The sequence below is a fragment of the Trachemys scripta genome, chromosome 16, assembly GCF_013100865.1.
Source record: "Trachemys scripta elegans isolate TJP31775 chromosome 16, CAS_Tse_1.0, whole genome shotgun sequence".
In the NCBI taxonomy this organism is placed as follows: Eukaryota; Metazoa; Chordata; order Testudines; family Emydidae; genus Trachemys; species Trachemys scripta.
The window spans coordinates 28411122-28422721 of NC_048313.1; the positions used below are offsets into that span (position 1 = coordinate 28411122).

At 67.1% G+C, this 11600-nt stretch overlaps 1 protein-coding gene across 2 annotated transcripts in view; it reads right to left on the reverse strand.

Moving 5' to 3' along the window:
- The window catches only part of LOC117888621 (neurogenic locus notch homolog protein 2-like), a 49866-nt gene that overhangs the window by 17570 nt on the left and 20696 nt on the right, over positions 1–11600 (reverse strand). For both annotated transcript variants that reach the window (XM_034792183.1, XM_034792182.1), the window contains exons 7-18: positions 11140–11295; positions 10656–10841; positions 7582–7695; positions 6117–6230; positions 5235–5468; positions 4583–4693; positions 4055–4247; positions 2907–3052; positions 2716–2829; positions 1698–1817; positions 1464–1616; positions 587–815 (exon numbers count right to left, since the gene is read on the reverse strand). In XM_034792183.1, coding sequence (XP_034648074.1) covers positions 587–815; positions 1464–1616; positions 1698–1817; positions 2716–2829; positions 2907–3052; positions 4055–4247; positions 4583–4693; positions 5235–5468; positions 6117–6230; positions 7582–7695; positions 10656–10841; positions 11140–11295 — 1870 coding nt within the window. The remainder of the gene's footprint in view (positions 1–586; positions 816–1463; positions 1617–1697; positions 1818–2715; positions 2830–2906; positions 3053–4054; positions 4248–4582; positions 4694–5234; positions 5469–6116; positions 6231–7581; positions 7696–10655; positions 10842–11139; positions 11296–11600) is intronic.

An 11600-nucleotide genomic window follows, 5' to 3' on the forward strand; every position in this document is an offset into this window, starting at 1 on the left:
CCCCTTCGACCCCCGCCCCTCACAATCACCTCCACTCCTCCCCTTCGACCCCCGCCCCTCACAACCACCTCCACTCCTCCCCTTCGACCCCCGCCCCTCACAACCACCCCCACTCCACCGCCCTGCCTGGCACCACTCTCTCAAGGGTTCCCAGCACTGACTGGCCTCTCATAGGCTGGGGCCAGGGCCTGGCAGCGCGGAGGGAAGCTGGTGCCAAGAATCCCAGGGGCAAGGTTCCCCCTGAAGGGATGAAGCTCCTTGCAGATAGGGCTCCTCTGGGGACAGGGAGATGGGGATTGGGGGTGCTCCCTGATAGGGGCTGGGGCTCACCTGTCAGTGCACCCCTGCACACTGAGCTCACAGGGCAGCCCAGGGGAGGCTTCCGGCGGGGGAGGGGGGGCAGGAGGAAAGGACACGCTCATCTGTCAGGCATGCTGTGTTTGCAGTGTAGGCCAGCCCAGCCTGGGGTATGGGGGGGGGGAGGGAAGGGCTCACCTGTCAGTGCACTCCTGCACCTTGTGCTCGTAGTGTGGGCCGGCCCAGCCCGGGGCATGGGAGGGGGGGGGCTGGTTAGGGGGGGACTCACCTGTCGGTGCACTCCTGCACGTTGTGCTCGCAGTGCAGGCCGGCCCAGCCTGGGGCACAGGTGCAGGTGAAGCTGTTGACGTAGTCGGGGCAGGTGGCGCCGTTGCGGCAGGGGCTGCTCAGACACTCGTTGGTCTCGCTGGCACAGCGCGGGCCCGTGAAGCCCGGCAGGCAGGTGCACACGAAGGAGCTGATGCCATCCTGGCAAGAGCCACCATTCAGGCAGGGGTCTGCAGGCAGGTAAGTGGCAGGGTCACGAGGGGGGTGAGAAGGCCCGCAGCGGGGTCAGAAGGGGCCAGAGGAGCTCAGCCACTTCATGGCCTCCAGCCAGGCCTCCCCTCGCCCCTGGGCATTCAGGGCAGGCACCCCCAGGGAGAGATTCACCCCACATCCCTGTCATTCCCAGAGCCCTTCCCCCGCTCACTCACCCAGCCCCCTCTGGGGAAGGAGCAGCGGCTATTCCCCAGCCCCACAGCCCTGCTGCCCGGCCGCTTGGGTGGGAGGGGAAGGAGAACCCAGCGTGAGCAGGCTAGGCAGGCCCAGAGGCAGCCCTCAGGAAGGGTTTGTCCAGGACAGCTTCATCTCAGTCCATGGGGAATGGCGGGATGATGGGACAGCAAGGACTCAGTGGGAAACCTCCAATTAACAGCACCCCTAGCAGTACGCTGGGACTGCGAGGAGAAAGCACCCCCACTGAGCCCCCTGCCCCACAGCACAGCGCCCCCTAGCACCACCCTGGGGCAGCAGGGACTGCAAAGAGAGAGTGCCCCCCGCCCGTAGCCTGCAGGGCTGGGGTTCCGCACGGTGCCCTGGCTGAGCCGATCGAGCTGGCGTGCGGTACCCCGATGAGTGCGCGTGAACCCTTCCCCCACACTCACTGGGGGCGCAGTCGTCAATGTCTGTCTCGCAGTTGGTGCCTGTGTACCCCGGCCGGCAGGCACAGCTGTACCCGCCGTGCAGGTTGGTGCAGGTGCCCCGGTTCCAGCAGGGGGTCCGGTCACACTCGTTCACATCCACGTGGCATCTCTGACCTGGCGGGGAGGGAAAGGGCACAGGTCAGAGCAGGCGGGGCAGGGAGGCCGTGGGGGAGGGGCAGGGCAGAGGGACGGTACCTTGCCAGCCTGGGGGGCAGCTGCAGGTGAAGCCCTCGTAGTCGGGCGTGTGGTCGCAGACCCCTCCATTCTCACAGGGGTTAGGGGAGCAGGGTGTCAGCACGTTCTCGCAGTTGCGGCCTGCAGGCAGAAAGGGGCAATGGTGAGAGCAGTTCCGACTCCCCCACCCAGAGGCAACATGAGGCCTCTGTCCTGGCCACAGGCCTTGCCCAACACAGGAACTGCCCTGCCATGAGTCCCAGAACCTCGGCGACCTCCCTGGCCCCCACCACAGGGACCCCCACCCACCACAGCACACCTCCCAGAACCACAGAGACACGCCACCCCGCCCCACCACACACCCCAGAACCACAGGGACACCCACCCACCACAGCACACCTCCCAGAACCAGGGACCCCCACCCACCACAACACACCGCCCAGAACCACAGAGACACGCCACCCCGCCCCACCACACACCCCAGAACCACAGGGACACCCACCCACCACAGCACACCTCCCAGAACCAGGGACCCCCACCCACCACAACACACCGCCCAGAACCACAGAGACACGCCACCCCGCCCCACCACACACCCCAGAACCACAGGGACACCCACCCACCACAGCACACCTCCCAGAACCATGGTAACCCCCGTTCCCCCCAGAACCACAGGAATCCCCACCCCACTCAGAACCATGGGGACCCTCCCACAGTACCCCGCCACACCTCCCAGAACCACAGGCACCCCCCACACTCCACCTAGCCTGGCACGCCCCCGAACCACAGGGACCCTCACTCCGCCCAGCCTAGCACCCCCAAACCACAGGGACCCTCACTCCGCCTAGCCTAGCATCCCCCGAACCACAGGGACCTCTCACCTCCCAGAACCACAGGCACCCCCACACACACCCCCTCATTCCGCCTGGCCTGGCACCCGCCCGAACCACAGGGACCCCCCACCCCTCCAGCTCCCAGAAACAGGCCCTCCACATTTGGCCTGGGCACCCTGTTCTCCCCACAATGGGCACAGCCCCACCTGTGTAGGGCAGGTCACAGAGGCAGGTGTAGCTGGCGATGGCGTCAATGCAGGTGCCCTTGTTGAGGCAGGGGCTGGAGAGGCAGTCGTTGATGTTTGTCTGGCAGTAGGTCCCTGGGAGGGAGAGAGAGGGTCAGTTGAGGGGAGGGAGAGGGGGACTGGAGGGGGAGGGAGGATGCGGGGGCACATACCCTGGAAGCCCTCCTTGCACTTGCAGCGGTAGCCGTTGACGTAGTCGGTACAGGTGCCCCCGAACTGGCAGGGGTTGGACTCACACTCATTCTTGTTCAGGTCGCAGTTGGTGCCAGCCCAGCCCGGCTCACACTCGCATTTGTACCTGTGGGGGAGGGGGCGTCAGTGCAGGTCCTGCCCCATGGGGACCCAACTCTGTGCTCCAGGGGTCTCTGGGGAACTGGCACCACACAGCAAGCACTGGATGGGGCCGCTGGGTCCAGGGGCTCCCCCTGGCAGGGCGGACAAGTGCATCACTGCCCCCAGGATGGGCAGGGAAGGATGGGTGGGCGCAGTGCTGCCCACAGCGCACGCGGGGATAGGATAGGACAGGACAGGCAGGCGCAGTGATGCCCCCTGGGTGGGCAGGACAGGCGAACCAAGCGCCGCTCCCCAGGTTGGGCAGGGCAGGTGGACGGAGTGCTGGCCACAGAGTGGGCAGGGCAGCAGGCGGGCAGCAGGGTGGGGTGGGGGAAGGCAGAGCAGGGTGAGGCGGGGGCAGGTCAGGCGGACACAGGCAGGGTGGGGTGGGGGGTCAGGCAGGATGGGGCAGAGGCAGGGTGGAGAGACGCAGGCAGGGTGGGGCAGATGTAGGGCAGGTTGGGGCAGGGAGGGCAGACGCAAGCAGGGTATGTTGGGGCAGGGCAGATGCAGGCAGGGTGGGGCAGATGCAGGCAGGGCGGGCGGACGCAGGCAGGGCGGGGCAGGGGCAAGGCGGGCAGACGTGGGCAAGGCAGGGTGGATGCGGGGCAGGGAGGGCAGACGCAGCCAAGGCAGGGCAGGTTGAGGCAGTGTGGGGCAGATGCAGGCAAGGCAAGGCAGGGCAGGGACAGGGGCAGGGCGGACGCGGACAGGATGGGGCAGATGCAGGGAAGACAAGGCAGGGCAGGGACAGGAGCAGGGCGGACGCGGGCAGGACGGGGCAGATGCAGGCAGGGCAGGTCGGGGCAGGGCAGGATGGGGGCAAGGCGGGGTGGATGCGGGGCAGGGAGGGAGGACGAAGGCAAGGCGGGTTAGGGCAGGGCAGGCAGACGCGGGGCAGATGCAGGCAGGGCAGGGCAGGGTAGGGAGGGCAGGGGCAGACCGGGCAGGCGCAGTGCTCCCTCACCCGTTGATGTCGTCGCGGCAGGCTCCGTGCACGCAGGGGCTGCTGCTGCACTCGTCCACCTCGGAGTAGCAGTGGGGGTCGTGGAAGCCCTCGGGGCAGAGGCAGGTGAAGCCGTTCTCGCCGTCCAGGCAGGTGCCGCCGTTCTGGCAGGGGCTGGACGCACACTCGTCGATCTCCACGTTGCACAGGGGTCCTATGAGACGCCCGCTTGGCATGGGGGCCGCGTATGGCTCGGCCCAGGGCACCCCATGGCCTAGCCACCACACCCTCCCAGAGCCAGGACCCCATCCCTGCCCAGCCCTGCAACACCAGGGCCCCACCCCCCGAGGCAGGTCATGGGGCCCTGCTCCCACCCCCCATCCACCCCCACAGAGCTAGGGTCCCACCACCCCAGAGTTAGGCCCCACCCCAAACAACCCCCCAGAGCCAGGCCCCCCCTCCCCATCCTCTCAGAACCAGGGTTACAGGACCCCACCCCCACCTCCCAGAGCCAGGGCTCCCTGGAGCTGGGCCCCGTCCCTGCCCCACCTGTGAAGCCAGGCTTGCAGATGCAGTCGTAGCGGTTGATGCCGTCGCGGCAGACGCCGTAGTCGCAGGGGTTGCTGGCGCAGTCATCAAAGTTCACCTCGCAGTTCACGCCTGGGGAGAGGGGCTGCCTTACATCCGCGCCAGCCAGCCACCGGCAGCGCCCCACGACACTCACTCTGGCCTGGCCAGAGCAGGGCGTGTGGGCTGGGAGGGCAGGAGCAGCGGAAGGGGAGCTGGGGGAATAACGTATTCCTGGGGACAGCACATGCCCTAGGGCTAGGCGGGCGGGAGTGAGAGGGCAGCGGATGCACCCTGGGATTGGGGGTGGGAGGCACGGTGTGTTCTGAGGTGGGGGTAGTGCATGTCCTAGGGTTGGGGGTAAGGGAAGCCAGAGGACCCAGGGGAGGGAGGGGCCATGGACCTGGAGGGGGAGTGAGGGGGGCAGCATAGGCACATGGCGGGAAGGAGCACAGTGTGCCCTGGGGTGGGGAGGGAAGGTGCTGTGGACCCTGGGGATGCAGAGGAGGGGTACTGTGCACCCCTGGGGGTGAGGTGGGGCACAGGGCGCCCCTGGGGAGGAAAGGGGCTGTGGACCCTGGGGATGGAGCAGGGGGTGGGGCGGGGCCACAGACGTGGCCAGCCCTGCCCCCACCTGAGGTGCCCGGCAGGCAGTTGCACTGGTACTTGTTGATGCGGTCGATGCACTTGCCCCCGTGCTGGCAGGGGCTGCTGTGGCACTCGTTGAGCTGGTTCTCGCAGCGGTAGCCGGTGTAGCCGGCGGCACAGGAGCAGGTGAAGCTGGCGATGCCGTCCAGGCAGGTGCCGTGGTGGCAGGGGTCGGGCGAGCAGTCGTCAATGTTCTTCTCGCACAGCATGCCCTCAAAACCTGGGGGTGGGAGCGGAGGGAAGGGGGGCTTGACTCTGACCCTCCTCGCGGGGCAGTGCCAGGTTTGTGTGATGCTGGTGTGGCCCGAGTGCCCCGCAGCCACATGGCATGTGGGTAGCTCCACCCCCGCCTGCTGGGGAGGGGATGCCCACATGGGACAGACTCCAGCAGCTCCATTCTTGTCCCGTCTCCAGATGCCGTCTCCAGATGCCGGAGGGCCCTGGTGGGGGACAGCCCAGCCCCATGGAATGTGACCCCAGCCACAGGTTTTGTGGGTCCCCAGTGCAGGCAACCGGCCCAACACATTGCCAGACCTGGCTCTCCATCCTCCATGCTGTGAGGGGAGGAGCCCCTAGAGTGTGGCTGGCAGGTGGGTCCCAGCCTTGGCACTGGCTCCCCCTCCCTGGGCACCACGAATGCCTCTGTTTAATACAGACGTACCCCTGACCCCCTTATGGTTGGGGGTGCAGCTGCAGTGTCTTCCCCAGACTGCTGGGTGGGGGCCCTAGCCACGCCTGGGAATGGGGGTGCTCTGGGGCACCCTGCCCCCTGCTGATGGGAGGAACTATTGTGGCCCCTGGGGGACAAGCCGCCCAACCTGTGCTGAGGCCATGGAGCACCAGGCTCTCGGCACCAGCCCTCACTCACCCTCAGTGCAGCGGCACTCATAGGCGTTGGGCCGGTCCACGCACTTGGCACCATTCTGGCAGGGCGTGCTGGCGCACTCATCAATGTCGATTTGGCACATGGAACCGGAGAAACCTGGGCACAGAAAGGCAGGGGGCTCAAATGTATGCCAGGGCCCTGCACTGCCTCCCCATGGAGCCCCCACTCCCCACCGGAGCACTGGGGCCACCCCAGGGGGCAGCACCACCTCGGGGACGTTCCCTGGGCTGTGCTCTCAGACGCAGCCCTGCTCGGGGATAGATGCTGGGGGCCAAGCTTGGAGCAACTTCAGGCAAAGGCTCCAGGTCAGGGTTGGGCAACAGCAAGGGGCCAAGTGGACAAAGGGGCTGGGGGGGAGGGGAGAGATGCCACGGGAGTAAGGGGGACAGGGATATGCTGTGGTCAGGGAGTAGGCCACAGTGGTGGGGGGAGCTGAGCTCCGAGTTGGGGGTGCAGGCCCTGGCGATGGAGTGGGGTGCAGGGTCCAGGAGTCGGGCTGGGATAGGAGAGGAGCTGGGGTGAGGTGGGGGGTGCAGGGTCTGGGGGTGGGGCAGAAGAGGAGCTCTGGGATGGGAGAAGAGAGGGACTCAGGGGCAGGGTGCAGGCTCTGGGGCTGGGGATTGGAGCAGGACTCCAGGATGGGGTGCAGGGTCCGTGGGGGGGGGGGAGAAGGGCTTTGGGGGGGGGCGGGGTGTGAGCTGGGGGGATGGGGGGGGGGGGGGGGGGGGGGGGGGGATCCTGTCCCAGAGGAGGGTGCTGTGTAGGACCATGGCACAGGCTCCCCACTGGGCCCAGCAATGGAGCAGGCCAGCTCCCCTCCCATCCCAATCACCGGTGTCTGCCCCACATGTAAATTGGGTTCAGGGGGCTGTGTGCCAGCAGGGGAGGCGGCCCCAGGAAAACAAAGGTGCTATTGTCCCCAGTCAGCACGGAGAGCCGTGGCCTGGCTGTCCATCAGTCCCACAAGAGGTAACCTCCGGGGTGAAAGGAGCAGGGGGGAGGGGGTTATGCTTCCCCAGCGAGCGCTCCCTCCCCTCCACCCCAGAGGGCCCCCTGCTGCTGGACCCAGCCTGTCCAGCCCAGGGCACTTCCATGGGCCCAGCCCTCAGCCCCAGGAGGAGCCTGGCCAGGCCGTGCTGGGAGCTCTGTGCCTGCCCCCAACCTATGGCCCCGGGAGGAGCCTGGCCAGGCCGTGCTGGGAGCTCTGTGCCTGCCCCCAGCCCATGGCCCCGGGAGGAGCCCAGCCAGGCCGCGCTGGGACCTCTGAGCCTGCCCTCAGCCCGGTCAGGCCGCGCTGGGACCCCTGTGCCTGCCCTCAGCCCATGGCCCCGGGAGGAGCCCAGCCAGGCCGCGCTGGGACCTCTGAGCCTGCCCTCAGCCCGGTCAGGCCGCGCTGGGACCCCTGTGCCTGCCCTCAGCCCATGGCCCCAGGAGGAGCCAGACTCACCAGAGGGGCAGGTGCAGGTGAAGCCATTGACGCCGTCCCGGCAGACCCCGCCATTGACACAGGGGTTGCTGTCGCACTCGTCAACATTGATCTCGCAGAATGTGCCGCTGAACCCTGCAGCCAGAACCCAGAGGGAGCATTAGAGACGGGGCAGGGGCGGAAGAGCTCCCTGGGGCAGGGGCAAGGCTGCATGCAGGGACCACGCAGGGCAGGCAGCAGCATGCGGTGGGGGAGGTAGCAGGGTACGTGGGGGCAGGGCAGTACCATGGGGCAGAGCAGGTGAGGAGGTGGCAGGCTTGTGGGGGCAGGGCAGCGCCATGGGGCAGAGGAGGCGAGGAGGTGACAGGCTCTGTGGGGGCAGTGCCATGAGGAGCTGGCAGGCTATGTGGAAGGAGGGCAATGCCATTGGGCAGGGGAGGCGAGGAGGTGGCAGGCTCTGTGGGGGCAGGGCAGCACCATGGGGCAGGGAAGGTGGCAGACTCCAGATGGGCAGGGCACTGCCATGGAGCATGGGAAGCAGCAGACTGTATGGTGTTAGGGTTGCGCCATGGGGCAGAGAGGCTGTGCGGGGGGTCTGGAATAAGCCCATTACCAGAGGGGGTTCCATCACTAGGGCAGTGCGGGGGGCAGACACCCTGGTGAAGGCTGCAGCAGTGGGAGCTCTTGCCCCACGTGGGGTGGGGCAGGAGAGGGCAGTGTTAGGGCAGTAGCAGACACAGAGGTGCTGGGGAGGCAGCAGTCAGAGGGAGCAGGGGGTGCCCAGGCTATGGAGAGCGGAGCCAGCCCTGCCCGCTCCCTCTTGGGGCTCAGCAGCCGCGGTTTCCACCAGAGCTGTGACCCCACCCCACGGACAGGCTGCTCCCATATGGCTGGAGGGCCTTGCACCCTGGGGCTACGGCTCCTCCTGCAGCTGGCCACACGGGGTGGGAAGACCACAACGCATTTGGGAATTCCTGCCCCCCACACCTCCCTCCCAGCCCCCATTCAAATCTGGGAGCCCCCTTTCCCCATAAATTCCAGTGCCTCTGGGCCCATAGATCTGGGGCCGGCCCACAGCACCCTCCAGCCTCAGCCTGGCAGAGCTCCCGATGGCTGTGCTGCCCTGGCTGTGAATGGAGGGGACCTGGGGGCTCCTAAACTATTATCCCCCCAGCTCACTATCCAGGCCCCACCCCGACCCCAGCGCTGCCCCATGGACACACCCAGTTCAGGGCTGCCAGTACTGCTGGTTGGGGGGCAGTGGGTCCCCTACAAAACTGCATGGTTTGGTGGGGAAGGGCAGGGGCGCTGGTGCTGCCTGGTTCAGGGACTTTAACGAAGCATCAAGCACAGGGACAGTATTTCATGCAGAGGTGAAACGCTCGCCCAAGGGCCCAGGCCAGTCAGTGGCGGAGCTGGGGAGACAGAATTCCGGAGTCCTGGCTCCCAGGCCCCCTGCTCTACCCACTAGGCCCCACGCCCCTCCCAGAGCTGGGGACAGAATCCAGGAGTCCTGACTCCCAGTCCCCGCCCAGAGCTAGGAGAGCACAGATCCCTGCTCTACGCTCTGAGCTCAGCGACGTGCGTGGCCCCCGGAGCGGCCAGGCGGTCGGCATGTGGAGTCCGCGGGTTGGTTTTGTGCCCATTCCCTGGTACTACATCACTGGCACAGGCATCGGGGCAGAGGCTCTATGGCTCCTTCCCCTCCTGCACCACAAGGGGCCTGTGCGGCTCCCATCCCGTCAGGATGCCCAGGCACCAGCACGGCACAGCAGAGCACCAGGGTGCTGGACTGGGGGAGAGGGCCTGGTGCCCTGGCGAGTGCTGTGCCGGCACTGCCCCTCCCCCCCGCTCTGGCCCCACAAAGGAGGGGAAGATTCCTCCCCATAGGGGGTAGCGGGGAGACAAAAAGGAGCAGCCCAGCCCCGCGCAGACCTCCCCCCTGCCCCATTAGTATTCCAGGCACAGCCCTGCACTCCCACCGTCTGGCTGCCGGCTACGCACCCCCTGCCCCTCCAGTACCTCCGGGTGTGGCGCCGACTCTACAGCCAGCTCCACGACTTAACTTGTGCCAGGGCTTGCCAGGACTGAGCCCCGGCCCCACGGGGCTTGGGAGCTCAGAGCCCCGGCCCCCGCGGGGCTTGGGAGCTCAGAGCCCCGGCCCCCGCGGGGCTTGGGAGCTCAGAGCCCCGGCCCCCGCGGGGCTTGGGAGCTCAGAGCCCCGGCCCCGCTGGGCTTGCTGCATCTGTTATGCTTGAGCCCTGGCACCTCTTTCATTCCAAATTAAGCACTGCATCCTTCCCTGCCAGGCCCAGCCCCCGGGATCCCGCCATCCGGCTGCCAGGGGAGGGGCCCTCGCCCCAACCGCCTGGGCTTCCCAACCGCTCCCAACCCCTGGGAGCCGAGCCAAGCCAGGATTCCCTGCTCTGGACAGGAGAGGAATGCAGGCCAGGCTGGGCTCTGTCCACGGGGAGCCCTGTCACAGAGGGGCACCCAACGCCCATCCAGCCCTGGCCTCTCAGCTGGGGCTGGCTAGAGCCAGCTGGGATACAGGGCAGGGGACCCAGGTTCCCATCCCGCTGGGCACTGGGTTGAGTCTCAACAAACTCACTGTGAGGTGTTGTTAGAAGGGGATGCCTTGCACCTGCGCTGGGGGGCGGGGGGACAGAATCACATCTCTCATTTCAAGACACTCAGTCCAACCAGCCCCTGGATTGACAGCACAATGCTCACCTCCCCTAGCTGGGGAGAGGACCCAGGAGTCCTGGCTCCCAGTCTGCCCTGCTCTAACCACCCGACTCCCCTCCCTTCCCAGAGCTGGGGACAGAGCTCAGGAGTCCTGGCTCCCAGTCAACTTCACAATCACTTAACCAGCATTTGGCGTCTTGGGGGATAAACTGGCCCCTGTTCCCCAGGCGATCTGGTGCTCCGAGACACAGGCTGTTCTCAGAGTCCTGGTGTCGGGGGGAGGAAAGGGTGTAGAGCCAGTCTCCCCTCAAGGCAGGGACCCAGCCCCTGAGCACACACATCCCCAAGGGCTCCGGGGCTGAGCTGGGCATCCTGCGGGCAATGCAGGGGGCGGGCTGAGTGCTCACCCGCCATGCAGATGCAGGTGAACTCCCCGATGCGGTCGAGGCAGGTGGCATCGTTCTGGCAGGGCATGGACAGGCACTCGTTGATGTCAGTCTCACAGCGGGGACCCGTATAGCCGCGCCCGCACTGGCACTGGAAGGAGCCCTGCGTGTTCACACAGCGGCCAAAGTGCTCGCATGGGTTGGCACCTGCAGGGACGTAGCTAAGTCAGAGACGGGGCTGGGGCCAGACCCCCACAACTCCTGCCTCACCCCAATCCCAGCCAGGCCTCCCCAACCCCAACCCCGAGCAAAGGGCCAGGTCTCTAGCCACCAGGCCCCGCCCAATCCTGGCCCAGCCTCTCACACCCCAACCCCACCACTGACCAAAGGGCCATCAGGCCCCTCCCACCCCGATCCTGGCTCAGCCTCCCACACCCCGACCCCATCACTGAGCAAAGGGCCAGGCGCACCCAATCCTGTGCCAAGGCAGTGGGCCCCTCCTCACCAATAGAGCACTCATCCACATCCTGGTCACAGGCCCCCCCAGTGAAGCCTGGGGGGCAGGTGCAGATGGCCCGGCCGTTCACAGGGTTGGTGTCGCAGATGGCATCCTCATGGCAGGGGTTGCTGACGCAGGCATCATCCAGGTGGCACAGGAGACCTGGCAGAAGGAGGGAGTGAGGGGCGTGGACAGCAGTGGGGCAACCACCCTCCGGAAGCCCAGCTAGCCTGGCCCTCAGGGAGCAGAGTGCCAGCCCCATCCTGGAAGGCTAAGGCAATGCTCCTCATCCCTCCTCCCCACCCGCACACACCAACCCTCCCACCCCGCAGCCGGCCCCGGCCTCCCGCACAGACACCCACCAACCCCGCAGCCAGCCCCAGTGCCCCCCACCCACACACACCAACCCCCATCCTCCCAGCCCCCCAGACACAGACCCACCAACCCCCCCAGCCAGCCCCAGTCCC